Genomic DNA, 23,127 nt, shown 5'->3' with positions numbered 1-23,127 from the left:
GTCCCAAGTTCTCTACAACTTATCTCCATTGCCCTGGTTTCTTAACTTCCAGAGCTATTTCCCCACATATTCCAGTTGCCAAACTTCAAGTTCCCAGATCTCTCAGACACTAGACACTAAATTCCCATCTCAATCCCTGGTCCCCTCTAATTCCAGATCTACCCTGCATAGTATCATGGAAAAGACAAGTACTGGATGAACATGGTAACTGGATTTTCATCGCACTCTAAGAGAGGATAGGGACAGATCTGGAGAGATGCCATTGTTGGCATCGTTTATAGTTTGAAGAAGAGAAGGCTCATTTTCCAGCAACATCAGTCTCTGAAGACTTCACCAACATGAACCACACGTCCCACCAACAAACGAAGAGAGAGAAAAATCAGTTTCTACTTTCCAAACCTTTTTGGTTCTCTTCTGCCGTGGGTGGGGCAGATCCTTTATCCACTCCAGCTTCTCAAACTCCACATTGTTCATGTGGATCCATTCCTTCTGGGGCTTGATGGGAAGGTCAACTTCTTTGAGGAAGGAGAGAAAGCATCAGAGGCATTATCTTTCCTGGGCACAGAGAGAGACAGCCAAATATTTGGCTATGAGAGTATTTCATGTGCAGTTTTCATGTAAAGTAACAAGAAAACTATTTTCAAATTGACTTATAGCTGGTGCATAAACATCAAAGATTTACTGCTGTTTTAATCTTTCATAAGCTCTAGAAGAGGAAGTAAACAGCACTATAATGAAATTCACAGACGATACTAATTTGGGAGGAGCTGAACACCAGACAGGATACAAACAAAGAGATTAGGGACAGAAAAAAAATTAGATTCAAGTTTGAGAACTGCAAACTAAAAACATCTGGGGGAAAATAATCTGAAATAAAGAGGCAGAAAGCTAGGAAGCAGTAATGCTGAAAGAAACAGATGAGAATGGACAGTACATTATTAGCCTGCAGTGAATTATGGTAATAAAAAGGTCAGTGCAATATGGAGCTGCCTAGAGACATCATGTCACAGGACAGAGAGGTAATAGTCCCTTACTACACAGATCTGATGCATCCACACCTGCAATGTTGTATTCAGTTCTGACTACCTAGTCAGAAGCTGATGCGATTGACTTCTGAGAAAAAGATTAAAAGAGCTTGTGATGGCATGCAAATCCCGCACAGGCCCTGAGCAGGTCAATGTGAGCTGAGAGGCCAGTTATGTTACTGATCATGAAGCCCAGTTGGGCAAGAGCAGGCTGGTTAATATAAAGAGCAGAAATCTGTAGCAGAAGGGGGCTGCAGGGAGAGAGTCGGGGTGGAGTGGGGATAAACCCTGGGATCCTAGCCTGATTAGAGAAGGCTGGTAAGCAGCTGGGGAGGCATAAATCAGCTACTGAGGTGGAGGAGGCCCTTGTGCTGCACCCTGAAAGAAGGGCAGGATTTGGACTGCCAGGAAGAGAGAGCTCTGGGAGATGTTCTGTGGAGGAACAGAGTAATGAGAACTTAAGGGGCATAAGGGAAAGGCTGAGAGAGGCTGGGTAAAAAGGAGCCCAGGGAAACAGCAGCAAAGAGTGGAAGTGCACAGACCTTGGCTGCTGGTTACAGGGTCCCTGGGCTGGAACCTGGTGTAGTGGGAGGGCCTGGGAAGGTGGCAGGAGCCTGGAGCTGAGGCCAAAAGACCTTCTGGTGAACTAAGGGGTGGACAAAATCATGACCTGGCCAGAGGACTGAGTTATAGGAAGAGAGGCCACCGGAGTGACCATCAGCAGAGGGCACCATGTGGGGAAACCACTGCTATGCCACACCTGGCCACGAAGAGGTGATCCTGAGGCACGCGAATACCCTTCACAGAGCTAAATACATATAGAGAAAGAGCTTGGCTGAGCCACGACTCAGCGGAGAAGCACGACAACAGCTGACAGGTATTTGAAAGATGTAAACACGATGGAGGAAGATCAATTATGTAGCATAATAAACAGAGCTTTAAACTATAAGAAATTGAGAGAGAGGAAATTTAGGCTCAACATCATGGAAAACTTTTTGTCAGAGAGATGAATTAAGCTGCAAGTTGATCTCCAAAGGGAAGGGGTGCTTGGGACATGTACCTGGAGCCAACTAAACACTAGCAAAGGCACAGTAGAAATCTGTCCCATACTGGCTTGAGGATGGATTAGTTACCAGTCTTTTCCATCTCCAGATACTACCTGGAAAACCACACAAACATTAGCTCAAGGTAGCCTGGACCAGGACTGGTTGCTGTGACCAGAGGGCATTGAAGAGTAGCAGCCTTGTTTCTGATTGAACAAAACAAGAGCAGGACATGGAGATGTTTAAATTACTGCTGTAATCCTCTGCACTGACACACCCTTGCAAGAAACAATGGATACACAGAAATCCTTTTTCCTGATCAGTCCTTTTCCCGCAGATAACTGGCCCAGCCTGAAGCCTAACCTTCTCCTGGCTCATGTCTCCAGTTAGCATTTTAATCTTCATAAAGGGCCCCCATAATTTCTGAGACATAGCCACAGACTCATGATTAGTGTAGTACTGAATCATGCAAGGAACCAAGAGCAGAGTTATCTACCCCAGCCAGAAAACTGTTCCACAGAACTTCAGCCAAAGGCCCAGTGCACATTTTAATTAAAGAAAAAAAGCATCTGAAATGAAAGAAGGTGGCATGTTTGTGGGTGGTGGGTGTGAAACAAAAGGAAGCAAAATCACCAGAAAACTGAAATCTATTAACATTTCTAATTCAACAAGTTGTTTTTCCCCTCTCCATTAATCACTAAATGAAGAGGGCTAATTTAATCATGCCATGAACAGGATTATTAATGTTACTAGTGGCCCTTGCATTACAATCTTGTCAACAGGAAAAGACGGATACATATTCCAAGGCATCAGCAGATTGTTCAATTACTGAGAAATCCCTTTACAGAAACACAAGCTGGTAGCCTGAATGCAACATATGTACCAAACTTTGCAAGGCTTCCATTGCTTTAAGGGTGACAAACTCAACCCTCTCCCTCTCCACCCTCCTTCCCAGAGCCTGTAGGCACTTTTTTCCTCTGATGAGAGTACAGCCTATGGGCAAAGGACTTGGGACAAATTTACCAGAAATTGAAGCCTTTTATTCTAACTAAGAAGGAATTAAAACGAATGCCTCCTCGAATGCTGCTGAACCGAGCTGCTGTTTCTCCTGTGGGATTCAGGATTACCATTTCTGCCAGTTTACTCATGATGAATATATTCCTTGACATCAGCAGTGGCAGCTTCCCAATGTTAAGTGCCAATGTAAAATTAATATTACATCTCCTGCTGGGCATGGTGCATTGCATGTGTAATCTCATGCAGCTGGAAATGCCTCAGTGATTTTTAGAATTGCTTCTTTCTGTAAATTGCTTTCCTGCTCCTCTCCTCCTTGAAATATGAAGTCTCCCATAGAAAATCCCCTTCTCCCGTTCCAACACTGGCTTCCAGCGGGAGCAAAGCACCCTCCCCAACCAACATACTCTTCCCAAGAGCTCCAGTACAACCCTGCCCACCCTTTAAAGACCACTTCTCCTGAGCAACTAATTTGTGCTGGTGCCTGGTGTGGAGTGGGGCAAGCGAGTGTCACTTACTAAGATGCAGCTTGTGCACGCCATTGTTCTGGAACTGAAGAGCTAAAAATAACCTTTATATTAAGGCTGATGGAGATAAAGAATCAGAGGGAGAAAACTGTTGTGGAGAAACAACAGAAGGATTGTGGGGCGAGGCATTTTCTTCAATAGATGCTAAAACAGCTTTCCTTCCCCTCCACACACACAAGCTTCTCTCTCACCAAGGAAATGGTAAACACCGTCGTTATCTCCCCAAAACACACTGCCGAAATCCAGGAGCAATTCAAAGATCTCATTAGGCAGCCTGCACGCTACACTGTGACCCAGAGAACACATCAGAAGAGAGGATCGAGAGATGGAGACAGCAAAGGAACAATGTGAAACTGGGGAGAGGTACACCAGCGAGGGAGAGATGTAAGCAACAAAGGCACAGTGTTGGGGAAAAAACGACAACAAGATGGAGAAAAGGAAAAGGCACAAACAAAACAACAGGGAGGAAAGCAGGACTGGGAACAGAAACTTAAGGGAGAAGTACTCCTGTTCGCTAAGCAAATTCAATGCTGACGTAAGACTCCTGGAGACAGAGATCTTCTTGTCAAGAGGGCAGGTGCAGCAGCAGTGCTGGCTTCCCCACAGTGCCCTCTCATGGTGCCCCAACAAGGACCTACAGTGAGAGTGTGTTTCTGTCTCCATGTCCATTCTCTCTTTGGCCTCTCTGCTGAGACTGTAAATAAGGGGACAATTAGCACCAGTTGCATCGGCACTTTGGTGAGGACCACTAGCCGCTCACCTGAGACCCATCAATTCATTTAACTTTTAAAAAAGGGAAATAGGAATAGGCATTAAAGCATGCAGAGGACACACAGATTGGTGGTCTCAACAAATCCAGTAGCCATGCATCTGATCTGCACTGAGGCTCTGCTGGGAGTAGGATGCTGACTAGACTGAGGCCAGGTTCAGTGGGCACTTATTCTGCACTGGCAGTACTGTAGCTCTCAGTATCTCACCTTCCTCGCAGCCTGGAAGGCCACAGCCCCTTTTATGCACAGTGGATAGAAATTAGCCTCCTTTTGGGAGAGCGGAAAGGGTGGAGACTTACTCCTTCCCCCTCTCCCGTTTCCCTTCTATGGGGTTTGGTGAGAAAAGGAGACGCCCTCTCTCCGCCCCCCCGGCCCGTTCTGAGAGAGGAAGAAAAACTGAGCCTTGACTGGTACCCCTCATCTCCATGGACAAGAGAATAAGTAGACCACCTTGGGGACAGAGCAGGGGGAAAGAGATGTTTGTTAGTAGGGGTTTGGGGAGAATAAGACCCAAGGGAGCACTGTAGGGTGCCCCTGAAGCACTACTCAGAGGGAAAAATGCTTGATTACTTGACAACAAAATGTCTGCTGAGCCAGGGTAGGAGACACCTGAGTGGGAACTCAAGAGGCTGAGGGGATTGTTTCTGACCCGGGAGCCAAGATATTCATTGACAAGAAACTGGCATTTCCCCACCCACTCCCATACACACTTTGCCTCCTCTCTGTCTGAGCTTCAAAGACCAGCCCTGGTAAAGCAAAATACAGGAAACACCATGGAAAACTTAGTAGGATTATCTTTGAACATTTCACTCTGTAAACGACAATTCTACAGCACGATTGCTCCCTTGCTGCTTTGTACTACTCTGTCACCCAAAGAATGGTGGAGCACCCCGACCACAACCACCCCCGTGTGAGCACCAGGCAGGCATCCGCTGGAAATCCACTCAGTTGGTTCTCAGATCCAAGCCACACAGTAAGATCATGGGAAGTAAGGAAAGAAAAGACCAACTAGGTCACCCAACCTGACCAAGGCCATTTACTGCAGAACTCCCACTAACATCTTGTCTTATTAGTAGGGCCAGCACCCTCCACGAGAGCTGAACTCTTGAAGGCAGAAGCTGAGACCCAAGGGCTGTAAATACCCATAGGTGTGCGGATTCATTGCGACTGAACGGTGGTTGCTGACATCCCTGGACCATGCTGCAAATGAATCAGCAGCAAAGGGCATCAGTCATTCCCAGATAAAGCAGCTATTCGTGAAGTGGCAGTGCCATTTAAAGAAAGCTATTCCAGCAGCAGCTGCCTCTGTTTCTTTCTGCCACACTTTGTCCTTTCCTTTCCTTTGCCTGCTCAGAAGATCAGTGAGGCTCACCCTATTTCTTCACAATGCATCTCTGAATGAGTTATAGAGATTAATGGGTTCTTTCCATTTACAGGCTGCATTGTATAAAAAAACACCCTTACAATGCACGGAGTTCAAATTAAAATAAGTGTTGTTGTTCCACTTGGACTCAAAATCTGATTTATTCAAAAACTTCTGACCAAAGGCTAATTTGGGTATTTAACAAATTGCTGCAGAATTCAGCACTGGAATGATTTAGAAAACAGACAATCTTGCCACAGAATTAGGTCTAGCGTGCCACCAAGCACGAGTTTTGTCACCTGTGATTTCCATTCTTGTATCTTTTTCAGTCCGCACAGACTCCTCCATGCCTGACACCCCTACAGAGAAATCCTTCACAGTCTCCTTTGCACCATGCTGTGATTCGGTCCCAGGTTCTGGAGGTCCAGGCTTCTCCCGTCTCTCCTGACCTTCATCAACACCATGTCGTGACTTTAAGAAAGCAACTAAGCTGGGATCTGAAAGTAATGACAGACAAATAGAATAGTGAAATTGAGTCATCAAAATGCTTCTTGGTCCAGCTCCTGCTATTTATGCTTTAATCTTTTTTACTCCAGTCCCAAATGCTCTTGGTGATCCTCTCTAAGGCACTTACTGCTTTAGGACCTCTTGATCCTGTAAGGTGGGGACAACTGGTTGTTAAAATGACAGGAAGAACCGATCTGATAAATGTCTTTCAAGGCAGGGAAAAGACCAAAAATTCTATTAATTCTCCCAGTTCACAAATATAAACAAAGTAATTTCCCCCTGTATTACAAAAAAAAAAAGGCACATACAGGTCACACTATTCATTATGGAGAAAACTCTGCTCTCAGATCCACCTGGTAATCTCAGTTCTGACATTCTGCTCTCCCTATATATGGACTTCTCATTGACATCAATCTGATTTTCACATGAATAGGAAACACAGAACATAGTAAGAAGAATTATTCACATTTTATTGAACCACAACAAAGTTTCAGTTCAAGTTCTGGGTACAACTTGAGGGGAGTTCTCTTTATCTGAACTGGATCATCATCCCTAGTATCAGACATGGACTTCAAATCCAGAGAATCATAGGAATGAAAGGGGCCTCGAGAAGTCATCTAGTCCAGTCCCCTGTACTCATGGCAAGACTAAGTTTTGTCTAGACCATTGTCTAGACCATCCCTGACAGGTGTTTGTCTAACTTGCTCTTAAAAAACTCCTATGAATGGAGATTCCACAACCTCCCTAGGCAATTTATTCCAGTGCTTAACCACCTTGACAGCTGAGAATTTTTTCTTAATGTCCATCCTAAACCGCTCTGCTGCCATTTAAGCCCATTGCTTCTTGTCCTACCCTCAGAGGTTAAAGAGAACAATTTTTCTCCCTCCTCCTTGCAACAACCTTTTATGTACTTGAAAACTGTTATGTCCCTTCTCAGTCTTCTCTTCTCCACACTAAACAAATCCAATTTTTTCAATCTTCCCTCATAGGTCATGTTTTCTAGACCTTTAATCATTTTTGCTCTTCTTCTCTGGACTTTCTCCAATTTGTTCACATCTTTCCTGAAATGTGGCACCCAGAAAGGGACATAACACTCAGGTTGAAGCCTACTCAGTGCAGAGCAAAGCAGAATTACTTCTCATGTCTTGCTTACAACACCCTTGCTAATACATCCCAGAGTGATGTTTGCCCCCCCCTTTTTTTGTTTTGTTTTTTGCAACAGTGTTACGCTGTTGACTCATATTTACCTTGTGATCCACTATGACTCCCAGATCCTTTTCTGCAGTACTCCTTCCTAGGCAGTCATTTTCCATTTTGTATGTGTGCAACTGATTGTTCCTTCCTAAGTGGAGTATTTTCCATTTGTCCTTATTGAATTTCATCCTATTTACTTCAGACCATTTCTCAAGATCATTTTGAATTTTAATCCTATCCCCCAAAGTACTTGCAACCCCTCCCAGCTTGGTATTGTCCACAAACTTTATAAGTGTACGCTCTATGCCATTACCTAAATCATTGATGAAGATATTGAACAGAACCGGACCCAAGACTGATCCCTGTGGGGCCCCTCTTGATATGCCCTTCCAGCTTGATTGTGAACTACTGATAACTACTCTCTGGGAACGGTTTTTCCAAACAGTTATGCAATGACCTTATAGTAGCTCCATCTAGGTTGTATTTCCCTAGTTTGTTTATGAGAAGGTCATGCAAGACAGTATCAAAAGCCTTACTAAAGTCAAGATATACCACATATAAACACTGGCAGCTCTCTTCATGATTTGAGGGGAAAGGGTGCTTGGAAGGGGAAGGTGTTTGGCGGGGAGAGAATATTCTTGTGACTAAAACACAGGTCAGAGTCAGGTGATCTGAGTTTTACCCCTAGCTCTGCCACTGACATCATATAATCTTGTGCCAGGCACATAACCTCTCTATGTGAGAGATTCCACATCTGTCAAGTGAGGACAGTGAAAATTACATCCCTTGTGGCAGCATGGTGAGATTCAGTTCATTAAGTGTTTATCAAGTGCACAGAGATCCTCCAATAGACGGTAATAGAAGTGAAATGTTATTAGAGACAACAACAATCACACTGATTACTACTCAGAGAGAAGAGGTACAAGGTATTAGGAAATTAACCCTGCAGGGGGTTATACTGTTAGATTAACATTGGCTTGTGGAAATTTCACTCTGGTAAACGTACTCCATGTTTTGAAATCAGTTTATAGAAAGGAACAGATGAAATTGGGACATAACAAGCTACCCTATGCCCCTGTTCGCCATAGCCTGTCCATGTCTCTCTCTCTCACACCCCACAATTCAAACTAAGCCTCCCTCAGCGAGGGATCCCACTGGATCAAACATTCTGTGTCAGGGCTGACCGTCTTAAAACACCCATTATTTCTATTAATGCAAGTAGAGTTGTGCTTTCCTGTACTTCACTGCGCAGAAAAAGGAAAAAGAGGTTTTATTAATCATTCTAGAGTTATATGTATAAATAATATTCCGAAGACACTGATTATGGCAATATAGAGACAGTCCTCAAAATCATGCTCTGCCTCAGCATAGTCTCTTTGGTGATAGAATCAATATAGTCCTGCTGCAAAGATCCCTACAATCTGAAGAGGCTATACAGTGCAGCTGGGCATGAAGCTTTATCATCTCCTCCACACCAAGGACACAGATGCTAACCTAGCTACTGGGCTGCAATAGCCCTCGCAGTGTCCCTATGCAGCCTGAGACCGGAGGAGAGGATTCTTTTCCTCCACTCCTTTGTGTCTGCCCAGCATCGGGCCACATACTCAGTCTGGAGCCTGGGCTTAGAATTTGCCTTCAGGTGAGCCATTCTTCATAACACTTCACTATTTTGGGGGCATAAAATTCAACCCACAGATCTGACCGGTTTCATTCCCTGAAGCCAGAGGACTGAAAGTCTGGGTAGTTTTACCGTGCTTGGCATAAACGTAGATACTACAGGTATTTTTATTCCCAAAAAAATGTGAAATGCTTTTTGAAATGTATTATGTCTTCTGCCTCACTAATACTCTGTGGGGGCAAGTTCCATAGTGCAGAAAGAAAGGTTTCCTTTTATATTAGTCTTGTTAAAAGCGATAGAAATAAAGACTCATTTCATCTCAGGGGTTCGGATAGTGCAGCTCTCTGAATTAAGCGTGCCCCCAAGATTCTGGCTGCAACTGCTTTACTCCATCCCTTTGTGGCCTATCCAGTACACTCTACATCTTCTTCACCCTCCTCCAGCCTGGAATAAGCAGCAAGGTGGTCATGTGCAGAATACTGGGGTTCATACCCAGCTGAACCAGCAGCCTCCTCTGCTCCTGTAGGATCTCCTCCTGGGTCATGGAGTGCAACTTCTGTAGGTTCTCCTCATGGATAGCCAGAGCTTCCCGCTCACTCTCCAAGCTTCCAAGACCCTCTCCGGTTATGATATGAGGTCGCTGAGTGCTCACACCATCATCAGGTTTGCCTAGAAAATCCAGCCACAGAAGTCATTAGTGAGTCAAGTGTCTATAGCATTATTAATTCATCCAAATCTGAACAGATCAAAAACATGCCACTGCACAGAAATCAATTACTTGCCAGTTTTTTCAGATAAAAACAGTACTTAACAATGGATTACTATCCAAGATAACAGTGAATATAACCTATTCCAGTTTTCGCAGCCACTGTTACCTACCCTTTAGGTTTCTGCTCCAGGTTTAATGTTAGCCCTCTGCTAAGCCCTGGTACACCACCACTGCCCCCATCCTGTCCATGTTTGCAATCTCCAACACTCACACAGCTCTCATGATTGTAAAAGATGGAGCACTACCCAAACCACACTGCAGATTACAGCACACATAAACAAACAGCATGTGAATGACATTAACAGGTGAAAGTCTGCTAAACAGACATTTGCCTTGACAGGTTGGGGACTGCTAATCTACTGATTTTCTTCTCCTTGATTGTCAGAGCTCTAAGTATGCAGAAGGATCATGCCCTGAGCAAACCCCAGCTCTCTCTTTATCTGCCAATCTAACACCCTTCTTAAAGAAAGGGTTAAATGGAATGAGCCTAACAGTGCTGTAAAATTCTCATTTTACCAGATAGTGACTTCAATCCTTCAACTGGTCCATGGTCCACCCCTCAAGGACATGGTCTCAAGGATTCAATTCTTTTTGTCTGGAACAACAGCACATTCCATCTGCTGCATACAATACCAGAGCATCCCTAATACTGTAAACTGGAAATCCTGCAGGCATTGGACCGCTCTTCAAACAGTTTTAAGTAATATTTCTGTAACAGTACCAAACATGTTTTGTACTGTCTCCACAGCAGCTGAAAGCCTTGTGTGTTGAGCATTTGAGGCGTGAGGGGGGAGAGATGGAGAGGAGCCAAGTATGGGCAGAACTGCCTATCAGAAGAAACCCTAGGCTTCCCATCAATATAGCTGTGACATTTAACATTAGACAGACAGAAGAACAACCCATTCTACATTAGTGGCAGCCATTTCAGTATGACAGTTGAGACAGACAGAGGCTTCATGACTCACCATCCTTAGTGCTGTGGAGTGGCTCCTCCTCTGCTGATCCAGGGGAACACATGGCACCTGGAACTGCTAATCTTCCATGGGTACGCCTAGTCTCAACAGCAGGTGGAGCTGTCACGGCCTCTTCAGCTGCTCTCTTAGCAGCTATCTTCTGCGCAAAGATACTTTTTCTTCCAGATTCCACCTTCACCTGTAGGAAGATAAATTCCCAGATCAACACTACCTCTTCTCCAGACGTCCCCACCCTCATATCGCAGACAACCGTCTATACGCTCTACAAAAGTGTTTCCAAAACAAGGAGTTTGGAACAGGACATTTATGAGGGAAATAAATACCAGTGTCTCCCCTCTCTCCTGCACATGCATGACAGTTTTCTACTGTATTGTTTGAAGGTAGAACAGAAGGAGAAAAATAATTGCCCTCATTGTTTGCTGGTTAGAAACAACTGGGTTTAATTATAGGTGATTTCTGGAAAATCAGGACGCAGATACACCTCAATATCAATGAGCACAACAGCTCACCATCTCCGGTTAATCTGAAACCCTGTTTATCTGAGTGCTTTGCATTTTTGAGGATAAGTGGGGGTTGTACTGTACTCACCACATGCTTGGAACAGGCTTCTTACAAGATTATTGGCCTGCAGTGAGGTGAGAAGATTTACACAGTAATAAGTGGGAGAGTGATGCTAAAATAATCCTGGCTAAATTAATGCACTGCTTGTGCTAAGGAAGGCAAGGCTCTGTATTCCCATCGATATACAGGGAATCCATGCACACTAACGAAACAGGACTCCTGAACTCTTCTTGCTCAGTGATGGGAGAAGAGTGCCTAAAAAATGAGAGCTTATTAAAATAAAACTCTAAGAAGTTGCTTCCATATGCTTACATATTTATAGTAACAAACTTGGCGGTTTAACAGAAGCTACTTCTTTTTAATAGTCTTCCTTCTAAAAAGCCATCTCTTCAGATGCACCAGCACATCCATCTTGTGTCATCGCCCCAGAAACTGGATTCCGCTCTTGCTCAGTTTTGTTTTCTTAGCCTGCACCTCCTGTTACTGCAAAACTAGGCTGACAGAAGCTACTGCGTCTGATTCTAGCTTCTCTAGCAGATTTCAGGCCAAACAAAATCAAAACTCACAAAGCTGCACAACAACAGAACCACTAACCCAGGAACCTACCCTTGCAACAAAGCCCGTTGCCAACCGTGTCCACATATCTATTCAGGGGACACCATCATAGGGCCTAATCACATCAGCTACACTATCAGAGGCTCGTTCACCTGCACATCTACCAATGTGATATGTGCCAGCAATGCCCCTCTGCCATGCACATTGGCCAAACCGGACAGTCTCTACGTAAAAGAATAAATGGACACAAATCAGACGTCAAGAATTATAACATTCAAAAACCAGTCGGAGAACACTTCAATCTCTTTGGTCACTCGATTACAGACCTAAAAGTTGCAATTCTTCAACAAAAAAACTTCAAAAACAGACTCCAACGAGAGACTGCTGAATTGGAATTAATTTGCAAACTGGATACAATTAACTTAGGCTTGAATAGAGACTGGGAGTGGATGGGTCATTACACAAAGTAAAACTATTTCCCCATGTTTATTCCCCACCCCCTCACTGTTCCTCAGACGTTCTTGTCAACTGCTGGAAATGGCCCATCTTGATTATCACTACAAAAGGTTCACCCTTCCCCCCCCTGCTGGTAATAGCTCATCTTAAGTGATCACTATCGTTACAGTGTGTATGGTAACACCCATTGTTTCATGTTCTCTATGTATATAAATCTCCCCACTGTATTTTCCACTGAATGCATCCGATGAAGTGAGCTGTAGCTCACGAAAGCTTATGCTCAAATAAATTTGTTAGTCTCTAAGGTGCCACAAGTACTCCTTTTCTTTTTGCGAATACAGACTAACACGGCTGCTACTCTAAAACCTGCAACAGATACCAATGAAAATGAACTCACAAGAAGGTTTGTGAAGAAGTGCCACCCCCAGGGGAATTAGTATAAATCCTATCGTTAAAGTCTTTCATTATTTATTAATAGAGTATGGTGTTTTCTCTGGTTAAAAAACAAAAACAAAACAGGCCATGTACACAGTGAGATCTGGATTCTCCATGCTTCCTCAGCATACAGCTCTGAAGTGACCTCTCTTTCTAGATTAGGGGAATTCAATCTCATTTAGTTGTGGGATACAAGGCAACCCCTGACTCTGATTTGTCAGGACAGCTCTTTCTTGTGATGAGGAGGAAATTCCATAGATATGCGAGTTAGCTCCTGATCTCCAGCATGCTGAGCTGCCTGCTTATAGCACTGAGAAGCACCAATACCGTTGCCAGGCATTCTGCTCTACAGTGGGAAATTCTGGTAGTTAAAGAAGAAAGTGAGGGAAGACTTGGATGAAGCTGCATTTCTGACCTCATTTTTTATTTCAGACCGGTGAAATGCTCTGGGAAACGGGTCTCCAGTGGGCACTGGCATGGTCACAGCTGCCGTGCTCGTGTCTCGTTCCTAAAGACAGGAGAAACAGAAGGAACTAAACAAACTACTTCTTGCAAGTGCAAACATAAACTGTTCGCTCTTCTCAGTGTGCTCCAGGATACTGCAGTGCCACAGCTACTGGATTCACCACACTGTAGGAGAGCAAGGGCTTCTTCCCATCTGATAACACTCCCTCCCCCCTTCCCTAGTGCTCTATTCACAGCAACCTGACACGCTATTACAACACACAACGCACAATGATTTTGCTGAAGACTGCCGTGATGTGTCGATCCTGACACTCCAATCTCTCCTCTGGATCCTCATCATTAAAGCAGACACAGGCATTTTTGAACTTGGACTTCTTTGGAGGTGCTGGAGTTAGGGCCGGGAGCACATCAGGAAAGTCTGAAGAGGCAAAAAAAAATAACAAAAGAACCCCAATACACATTCCATGAGGTTATTTATGATGCACGGAGTTACTCATATCTTCAAGGGGCTAGATATGTACTAGGGAATCTTGCTCTGGTATTTTAAGGTGCCTATTACCTTGGCAAGAATTGAACATGATGAAGAAGCAAACTGAGAATTCTCAACTTCTCTGGGAAGCAGAGAGTTTGAACTTATGTATTCAAAGATTTTATTGCTGATTTCTTTACAGGCATCACTTCTGGGGAAAGGTTTTAAAGAGTTGTGGGCACAGGGAAGAGCACTGAGTTCAGGACTGCGGGTCACAAGGGAAAGCTATAGGTACAAGGGCAATACACAGAAATGCTAAGACGACATACTGAAACAGAGAGGAAGCACTGTTCTGCAGTTAGAGCACAGGCTGAGGATTCCAGAGACCAAGCTTCTAGGCCCAACTCTGCCAATGACTCATTGCGGGACCTTGAACAAGTCAATGCCTCAGTCTCTCCATCTGTAAAAGTGGGAACAATATTTCCCTACCTCATCAATGGCTGTGAGGTTTAAATCATTGATGTTATAAAAGCACCTTGAACTTAGGTGATCAAAGGTTCTATAGAACTGGCTATAGTTAGTGCAGTGCAGTGGCAGGCTGATGGATGTTAGAGGAAGGAATGTATAGCACACTAAAAAAGCTGGATGCTGGCAGGACTGTGTGGAGAATTAAACAGAGGCGCTGAGGAGAGAGTCTAAATGCCGAGTAAAACAGCAGGTGCTATGCACATGAGACAGCTACTACAAATGCAAGTCCAAGCAAATGGGATATTGCAGGGAGAATGGATATATGATGCCAGGATTGCACTTGAGGCAGACGTGTGTTGCAGGGATAACTCTGATGGACGCTGTTGGAGGACAGGTGCAAGCAAAAGCACAGGTCATAAGAGGAGCACTTTACCCTAGATAAAGGAGTAAGGATGAAGAATGTCACAAGCAGGATACAAATGCAGGGGAAAAGCAGATGGATGTTGAGGGCAAGGAGGTAGAAGACATAAAGCATACAAGTGCTGAGGTGGGGGTGATTACCAAAAGATAAAGGGGGAAGATGTCCATATTAACATAAAATAAAGACACCCCAAAGAAAGTTACCTTCTAGTATCACCACATCCCTGCTGTCCTGCAGTGGGGGTCTCTCCTCATCTCCGCTGCCACCAGCTCCTCGCCTCTTGTCTGCTTTCTTCACGACCTTCACTGCCGGGGAAGCTCTTGCTGCGAGGAACTGGTTCTGAAATCGCAGCAGATCTGCCTCAGACTCTCCAGGCTTTGGCCTTGATAACATCCTGCTTCCTCACTTTTGCTGCTTGCCCTAGAGCTGTGTGTCAGGGTACCTGGCGCACACACAGGAAACAAATTAGAGACTTGGATTCTGGGGAGAAACCCCCTAAACACTTCATTCTGACACACACAGCTCTCCCACACTCTTACTGCAATACCCCACCCTCTTGAATCACCCCAAACACTGTTCTTCCTATTAATGGCGCAAATGAACTGTTACCTTGTCTTCACTACCAGTCAATGCACTACCAGACAAGCAGACACCTGCTCTGCCAGATATTTGTGAGCAAAACTCCATCAGTCCAACAGGCACTGCTCTTTTCAAGATATTTAAAAACAAACTTTGCATGCAGCCTTTAATTGCGTGAGGCTGTTAGTGTGAGGCCCACAGTGGTGTAGTTGGATTTATCCTACTTTTAGCACCAAAATTAGTGCAAGGTCACTCAGAAGGTGCAAACAAACATAAAATCCCCTCTTTGGAATCAATCACCTCTCTCCACGCATCTAGCCTCCTCTCAGAATCTTACCATTCTCTGTCCACCTTTGGTGCAAGACCCATCTCCTCTGCAGCTCCTGAAAACTGGAACAGCTTTCCTATATCTTCCTGCCTCTTTCACTCTCCATCTTACTCAAATCTCACCTGACAAGTGATTTCTCCCTTGATTATTCCTCTTAATTTTGCCCTCCCTCTCTCACTGGCCTTTTGCCTGGGATTTAATGTTTGAGAAAAAGGATACTACACAAAATAACTCAACTCTAGATTTACAATCTAAATAATCTATATTTGAAATATTTGAATCACCTGTATTGAATCTATTGGAAGGAAATAGCTGGAATAGGGGACATAGTTCACCCCGGTATAACACCATTGACTTCAATGGCATTAGACTAGGGATAGATCCATCTTATTCTCTCACCGTTCTTTATCCAAAGACCCATATAAATGCAGCCATTATGGGGGGAGGGGTAAAAACTCTCTATTTTGAAAAAAGACAGGAAGTTAGCCACTTGAATCTAAACATTTTTGCCTATCTTTAGGCACCTAATAAAGTAGATTTTCAGAGGTGCTGAGGACCGACAGATCCCATTAACTTCAATGGTAGTTGTGAGTGCTCAGCACCTCTGACTCTCAGACCCCTTTGTCTGACGCCAAAAGGAGAATTTAGGTGCCAAATTTTAGACACCCAAGTTTGAATACAATGGCCTAATGCTTGTGACAGTTGCCAACTCAACAATCATAGAGTGGTATCCTCTGTTTTTGCCAAGACCAGGTACAGCACAGGCAACAGCAGGATGAACTTCCCTACACTAACCTGCCAACACAACCACCTCTAGGAGCCAGAGGGAAATTCCTTGGCTTCTCCTCTACAACTGCCAGCAAAGGTCCCACGAGTAGCTGCTGGTAGGTTTTTGGGGCCCTGGAATGAGGCTGCCCTATATTAGGCAATAGGGAGGTATGTGCTATGTTCTTTGTAAACACAAGAGAGCATGATTTTATATCACAAATCAGCATGTATTGGTGTTGGATTGCCTTTAAAGGGAGAAGGCAGAATGCTGCCTTACAATCTGGCTTCCTTCCAACAATACTGCAACACCTGTGACTTATTTAGACACTTCTTCCCTCTTCACTTCACGACACAAGCACACTTGCTTGTAGTTTATTTATGGAGCTCTCTGCCTCAGCAAGGGCTGCAAAAATCTCATTTTGATTGACTGGTTCCCCCTATGATATGCATAAGCAGCATCACATGAGAGCAAAAACCATGTGCTTCATGATCTACCATAATGGACTTCAAAGACCATCTGAGCCCAAATTATGATGGTGCTGGAATATCAGAAACAAATCGGCTAGAATCAAAATGCGTTGCAGATGCCCTTCAAATAAATCCCTCACCAATTCCTCCATCCTTGCCCTGCCTTCAACACCCAGATTTACACAAGCCTACCTGGGTACTTTGTGCATTACTCACACCATCTGAAAATAAATGGGGCCAAATAGGCGCTTTAGAACAGTCCAGAGAGAAACATCAGACACTGCAGGGTGAAAGCCAGCCACAGAAGACATTGAAAAAGAGAGAGGGGTTTTTGGAACAAGTGAAAGCCACTCCAGTCAGCATGGGTGTAACTACCACCTCTTGGAGTGATGAGTTACAACATAACATCAGAGTTATAGTGTGGATGGGAATTTAACCTTGTTCTGGAACCAGGCTTAAGCCTTGAACAATCACATTCCCGATTCCATCCATGTTGTAACTGGGTCAAGAGACAGACATGTTGTAACCAGCTTCCCCAGTTTTGTGCATTTGTAAGTGTGGATGAGTCAGAAATGGTTTAAATACATTTGATGCTAGCAGGTGGGCAGGAGTAGTTGACTAGCGTGCACAGGATTATTTTTTCCCCAATACCTTCATTCTAGACTAGGGATGGGCAAACCTTTTGGCCCGAGAGTCACAACTGGGAATAGAAATTGTATGGCGGACCATGAATGCTCATAAAATTGGGGTTGGGGTGTGGGAGGGGGTGAGGGCTCTGGTTGGAGGTGCAGGCTCAGGGGTGGGGCCAGAAATGAGGAGTTCAGGGTGCGGGAGGGGGATCAGTGCTGGGGCAGGGGTTTGGGGCACCGGGGGGGGAGGGGACAGGCTCCGGCTGGGGGTGCAGGCTCTGGGATGGGGATGAGGGTTTGGGGTGCAGGAAGGTGCTCCAGGCTGGGACCGAGGGGTTTGGAGGGCAGGAGGGGGATCAGTGCTGGGGCAGGGGGTTGGGGCATGGGAGGGGGGTTGGCTCAGGGATGCAGGCTCTGGACAGTGCTTACCTCAACCAGCTCCTGGAAGCAGCAGATTATCCCTCCTCCAGCTCCTATGCAGAGGCACGGCCAGGCAGCTCTGCTGCGCGCTGCCCTGTCCACAGGCGCCGCCCCTGCAGCTCCCGTTGGCCGTGGTTCCCAGCCAATAGGAGCTGCAGGGGTGGCACTTGGGGCGGGGGCAGCGTGCAGAGCAGAACCTCCTGGGTTTCCCTATGTGTAGGAGCTGGAGGAGGGACATACCGCTGCTTCCAGGAGCCGTGCAGAGCAGCCCCCGACCCTGCTCCATGGCTGGAGCGCCGGAGTGGGGCAAGCCCCAGACCCTGCTCTCCAGCAGGAGCTCGAGGGCTGGATTAAAATGGCTGGCGGGCCGGATGTGGCCTGTAGTTTGCCCACCCCTGTTCTAGACCATTTACCAGACTACCTACAGGAAGACTGCTGTACAGTTTGGCTTGCACAACTGACAGAAAGTAAGAAATCCCTTCTCACAGCTGTCAGAAAAAGCATGATAGAACATCACCAGCAATAACCATATTGCTGCTAGTGGAGCTCTGAACCCAGTGCAGCAGGGCCTTAAAGACTGGACCCAATCGCCTTGCAACTCAGGCCTCCATCTGCACTACAAGAAGAACCTTAATACACAGGTATCTGCCACACTTAAGGGTGTCCATATATAAAAAATATTATAATTATTTTTGGTAAAACACCCACCAACACTGTGGATATAAAGTAATGGTCTATAAACATCCTGGAGACCAGTGTTTTCTACTAGATGTGAGAGAGGGGGATGGGAACAGGTGTAGGAGATCAACCATGTTTTGTTACAGGAGTTGAACTCATTGAACCCTGTCTCTTCTGTTAGGATCGCCAAGCATGTGAGTGGGGAGGAGGGCTAGTGGAAGCCATATTTGTCACCAAAAGCAGATACATGTATCTTTGCTGTAGATGATGAGTAGGACCCTACCAATTTCACAGCCCTGAAAAAGGTGTAATTGACCATGAAAAAACCCTTCCCTGTGAAATCTGATCACCCCCTTGCTGCTGGGAGCGCCTAGGTGGGCTCCTAGCTGCAAGTCCCCACCAGGCTCGGGGGGGGGGAAGGCGGGGGGGGAACAGGACTTGTCCTTCCCTTGCACAACTCATCTCAGGGGGAGACCAGATCCATCTCCAAGTGCCTCTCCCTGCTGCAGGAAGCTCTGGTAGAGGCTTGTTGACATGGGTCCGATCTCCCACTGATGCTGGAAGCACCCCAGCCAGGGGGCTCCTAGCTGTGAGTCCCTGCTGGGACAGGATTTGTCCTTCCTTTGCATGACATCTCTGGGGGTAGGGAAGATCAGACCCACCTGCAGGTGCCTCCCCTGCTGCAGGAAACTGTGGGGCTGGGCAGCAGCCCCAGAGGTTCCTGCAGCTGGAGGCGGCTTGTGATTTTTCTTTGCTGCTGGGGGAGCTCCTAGCTGCAAATCCCCACTACCAGAAAAGGGACCCCCTTACAACACCCCTGAAATTTCAGATGTAAATATCTGAAAACATGAAATTGACCAATTTTAAAATCCTCTGGCCATAAAATTGATCAAAATGGACTGATAATTTGGTAGGGCCCTAATGATGAGGCAATATTTACCATTACAATGGTAAATGGGTATGTTTCTAAGAGTTGCAAAGCTTCCCCAAATCAGCATTAAAGTCTGTTAAGTGAGCAGGTCCATCTGTTGCTCTTCTCACTGGATACAAAACAATTGAAAGTTGTTGATTTGAGAGGTTTTTGTTTAGCATACAACTTCATTACTGGAGCATCCCATACTTAGAAAATTTCTTCCAGCAACTCCTAAATTCACCTCCCAATTATTGTGATGGGTACTGAGTCAGTTTAAGACATCTGCCTGAAAATATTGCGCTGATTTGATGTGAGCCATTCCCACAGTGATTTCTGATTAGGAGCCAGATGAACTGTGCTTATATTGGAGGAGCGTGAACAGAAGGAAAACTATAAGCAGCCTGCAAGTGGCAAGACAGCAGCTCTGACCTAGATGTGACTAATAAATGAGGAAGGGCACCCCATACAGGAGTGTAGGAAAATTCCTCTCTGTCTGTGAGGAGTCTCTGAACCCCAAGATCTCTTATTTTCCCCATCCCCAACATGACTTTGTTAACTCCTTTCAGTGGAGATTACCAGTTTAGTCACCAAAGTGGACCAGAAGGGACTTGCCCCTCAATCACAGCTCCTAAATCAGACAAAGGGATCACTATAGGGCAACATAAGGTGCTTCCTCCAGCCAGAGGCTGAGCACACTCTCCCCACAACACCTCCAGCCCTGTCCTGCTGGCCTTGAAGTGGGGGAGTGAATGGAGAAAGGCAGAGAATTGCACTCAGGCAGGCCTCCCTCATGGCAGTGCAGAGATCAAGGAAGGCCACAGCCTTAGTGCTCTAAATCAATGTCAATGAAAGACTAACTGAGCTATTTATCTGTCTACTAGACCAATGTGTACTAGGTCGTTTGCCCCTCATGAAAGGCTTTTTTTATCCTAGAGACTGTGGCAACTCACACAAAAAAAACCCACAAAAGCTCTAGGATGGGGGGTAGTAATTGTAGCCTGTAATCAACAATATAGCCAAATATCCAGGGCTATAACCAGTCTAACCCTGGAAGAGGACCTGCTGAATGGGCCACCTGCAGAAGAAAAAACAAGGCGTATATGGTCACAGAATATTTATTACCTGCATTTGGACCAGGTAACAGCGAGTGCCTTAGGAAAAACTTCATGCCCCTACACTATCAATTGGATCTTTGGGGTAAGGGAAGCCTCAAGACTTACTGCAGAGGGCCAAACGTTAAAATAAAGGAAGAGATCTGCTGTTAATAGATTACATTAGAATAAACTAAAGTACTCAGCAGTTTTTTCAGAGTATACAACACTGATGGGGTTTTGGTATACAAGTCATTCTATATGAGGATTTTGAGACAGATTATAAAAATAGGCTTAAGTTAGAACCTGTAGAAATAAATGGCTCTTGGTCTGAAAAATAATTTGTCAAAATAACTCTCACATAGGTTAGTTATGATTATATAGTGATATTCACCATATGGTCAAATGCATTGCTACTGCATGTACTGGAGGTTGCTGCTGGTTGGAGGAAGGGGGTGGTTAATTGTTTGTTGTGCTTTCAAAACATTGTCCATGGCACCAAAAATTTAGGATAAGTGCCTGTTTTTCAACTATTTGCTGTAAATCTAAACATACACAACATTCCAACATACGTTCATAAGTCAGGGCAAAACTGATGTCCTAGCAAGCTTTATTTCTCACATTTGTGACTACATGTCCCTTTTAGGTCAACATATGTTCAAGACAGTAGCTGAGGATACGTCTTCACTGTAACTAGATACCCACTGCGGGCCTACGCCAGCTGACTCAGGCTCAGCCTAAGAGGCTGTTAATCTGTGGTATGGGCTCAAGCCCAAACTCTGGGACCCTCAGCGCTGGCAGGGTCCTATAGGTTGGGCTCCAGCCTGAGCCCAAACTTCTACACCACAATTAAACAGCTCCTTAGCCAGAACCCCCACAAGCTTGAGTCAGCTGGCAGGGGACCCGCTATGGGTTTTTAATTGCAGTGTAGACATACCCTAAGCAACTCTAATTCCTCAGTAAGAGCAGAAAATGCCTATATTATCTCCACTAGCACTTTTATGTCCATCAAAGGGTCCCCAGGCAGGGGGTTAGAATTTTTCCTTCCCTTTGCGTTTCACCTCCAATTTATCTCTGAATGGATAACCCTAATTCTCAGGCTTTTGCCGGCTTTCACCCACCACACTCCTGCCACACAATTACTGCGACCCGCTGTGTTTCTGGGTGGTTGCTCAGTGAGCTGTAGCTCACGAAAGCTTATGCTCAAATAAATTGGTTAGTCTCCAAGGCGCCACAAGTCCTCCTGTTCTTTTAGGCACGTGTGTGTGTGTCTCCGGGTGGTGGGGGGCGGCGGGGAGGGCTGGGCCCTGGCTGCGATCTGCTGGGGGGCAGGGAAGTAAGGAAATGGGCACCCGGCTCCGGAATGAGCCAAGGGGGTTTGCTAGCAGGGAACGACGCGAAACTTTCCGTCTCTGTCTGACACGCGCTTCCCGGGCGCAGTGCGGACGGACGGACGGACATACACCCCCGAGGGGGTTTTTACTGCTGCCCACGCACCAGTGGCCCAGGGCGAGGGCGGATCCGAGCCGCCTGAGGAGAGAGAGACCTGTCCCTGCTGCTTGTCCCCACTCAGCCCCGTCCTCGCCACCCCGAGGGGAACAGCCCAGGACAAGCCCCTGCCCCAGCCACCGGCCGACACTGACCTGCGCATATGGGCCGCCCCCGCCATCCCGCCGCACTTCCGCCCCGCAGAGGTCGTCACTTCCGCCCCGCCCCGCCCCGCGGCCTTTCACCCCGGGCCAGAGCGGTTTCCAAAGCTCTTGTCTCCGCCCACCGCCGCCATGTTGGAGCCATGGGAGAAGAACAGCCCCGCGCAGGGCGGTGGCTCACGTGGGCCGATGTAGCTCTGGGGTCTGAACGTGTGACGCAAGCGGCGTATGTCTCCGGGAGTCCCGCCTCCCTAACGCATGGCTGTCAGTCACCGCCCGCTCGGGAGCTGCAGCCTGCGCCCACCAGGGAGCCTTGCACGTGGCTAGGCCCCTCCTTCCCCCACCCTGACAGCGTGTCCCTGCCGGCTGGGCCCTGCCTCGCGCCTGCACCCCGCAGCGCGTGCCTGGCTCCTTCCACTGCCCCGCGCGAGCCCAGCAGGGCCATTCCCCGCCACCGCCCAGAGCCCGCTTGGCTGCTGTGCCGGGAGGTCTTCGCGCTCCCAGGGGGCCAGAGCCCCGCTCACAGAGGAAGGGAGGAGACACCCACTGTGGCCCCCCAGCCAGCCTGCAAACCCCTGGGGAGGTGCTTAACTTCCCGCGCGTGGGATTTTAGCCGCGCTGCTCCCCTGCCTAAAGTTAAGCCTGTGCATGAATCTGTAAACATTGGGAGCCGAGGCACGGGCAGTAAAGGGGGCTGAATTCCGCCTTGCAATGTGTAGGATTTGGAGTAGATCGTGGCAAGGAATATTAATTTAAGATTATTTCCTAGGTACGCCCCTGAAGAGCTACCAAGTCTCCTGCTTCTCTCCGCTAGCTACTGCCAAAAACCATCCAACATGCTAGTGCTGGCCTGCAGGTTCCCTGAGAGACCGCAGCACTAAAAATCGATGCGACTCACATATTTCCCTGAATCCTCTCATGATGTAGCTTGCCCCAAGTCCGGTTCCCGGTATTCAAGACATGAATTTTA

The 23,127-nt window shown here is 46.3% G+C and overlaps 1 protein-coding gene across 3 annotated transcripts in view; it reads right to left on the bottom strand.

The window, feature by feature from the left end:
- RPAP1 (RNA polymerase II associated protein 1) overlaps positions 1-22,202 on the bottom strand; it is a 53,708-nt gene extending 31,506 nt beyond the window's left edge. For 2 of the 3 annotated variants that reach the window (XM_077818852.1, XM_077818854.1), the window contains exons 1-8: positions 22,152-22,202; positions 14,838-15,076; positions 13,546-13,694; positions 13,227-13,319; positions 10,796-10,982; positions 9,554-9,730; positions 6,042-6,239; positions 400-515 (exon numbers count right to left, since the gene is read on the bottom strand). In XM_077818852.1, coding sequence (XP_077674978.1) covers positions 400-515; positions 6,042-6,239; positions 9,554-9,730; positions 10,796-10,982; positions 13,227-13,319; positions 13,546-13,694; positions 14,838-15,027 — 1,110 coding nt within the window. In that variant the 5' untranslated portion in view covers positions 15,028-15,076; positions 22,152-22,202. The remainder of the gene's footprint in view (positions 1-399; positions 516-6,041; positions 6,240-9,553; positions 9,731-10,795; positions 10,983-13,226; positions 13,320-13,545; positions 13,695-14,837; positions 15,077-22,151) is intronic. The other variant, XM_077818853.1, reaches the window with a different exon arrangement.
- Between the last annotated feature and the right edge of the window lie 925 nt (positions 22,203-23,127).

Source organism: Eretmochelys imbricata, chromosome 6, assembly GCF_965152235.1.
Source record: "Eretmochelys imbricata isolate rEreImb1 chromosome 6, rEreImb1.hap1, whole genome shotgun sequence".
NCBI classification, from domain to species: Eukaryota; Metazoa; Chordata; order Testudines; family Cheloniidae; genus Eretmochelys; species Eretmochelys imbricata.
The sequence above is the reverse complement of the archived record's forward strand: the minus strand, read 5'-3'. Positions and strand labels throughout refer to the sequence as shown.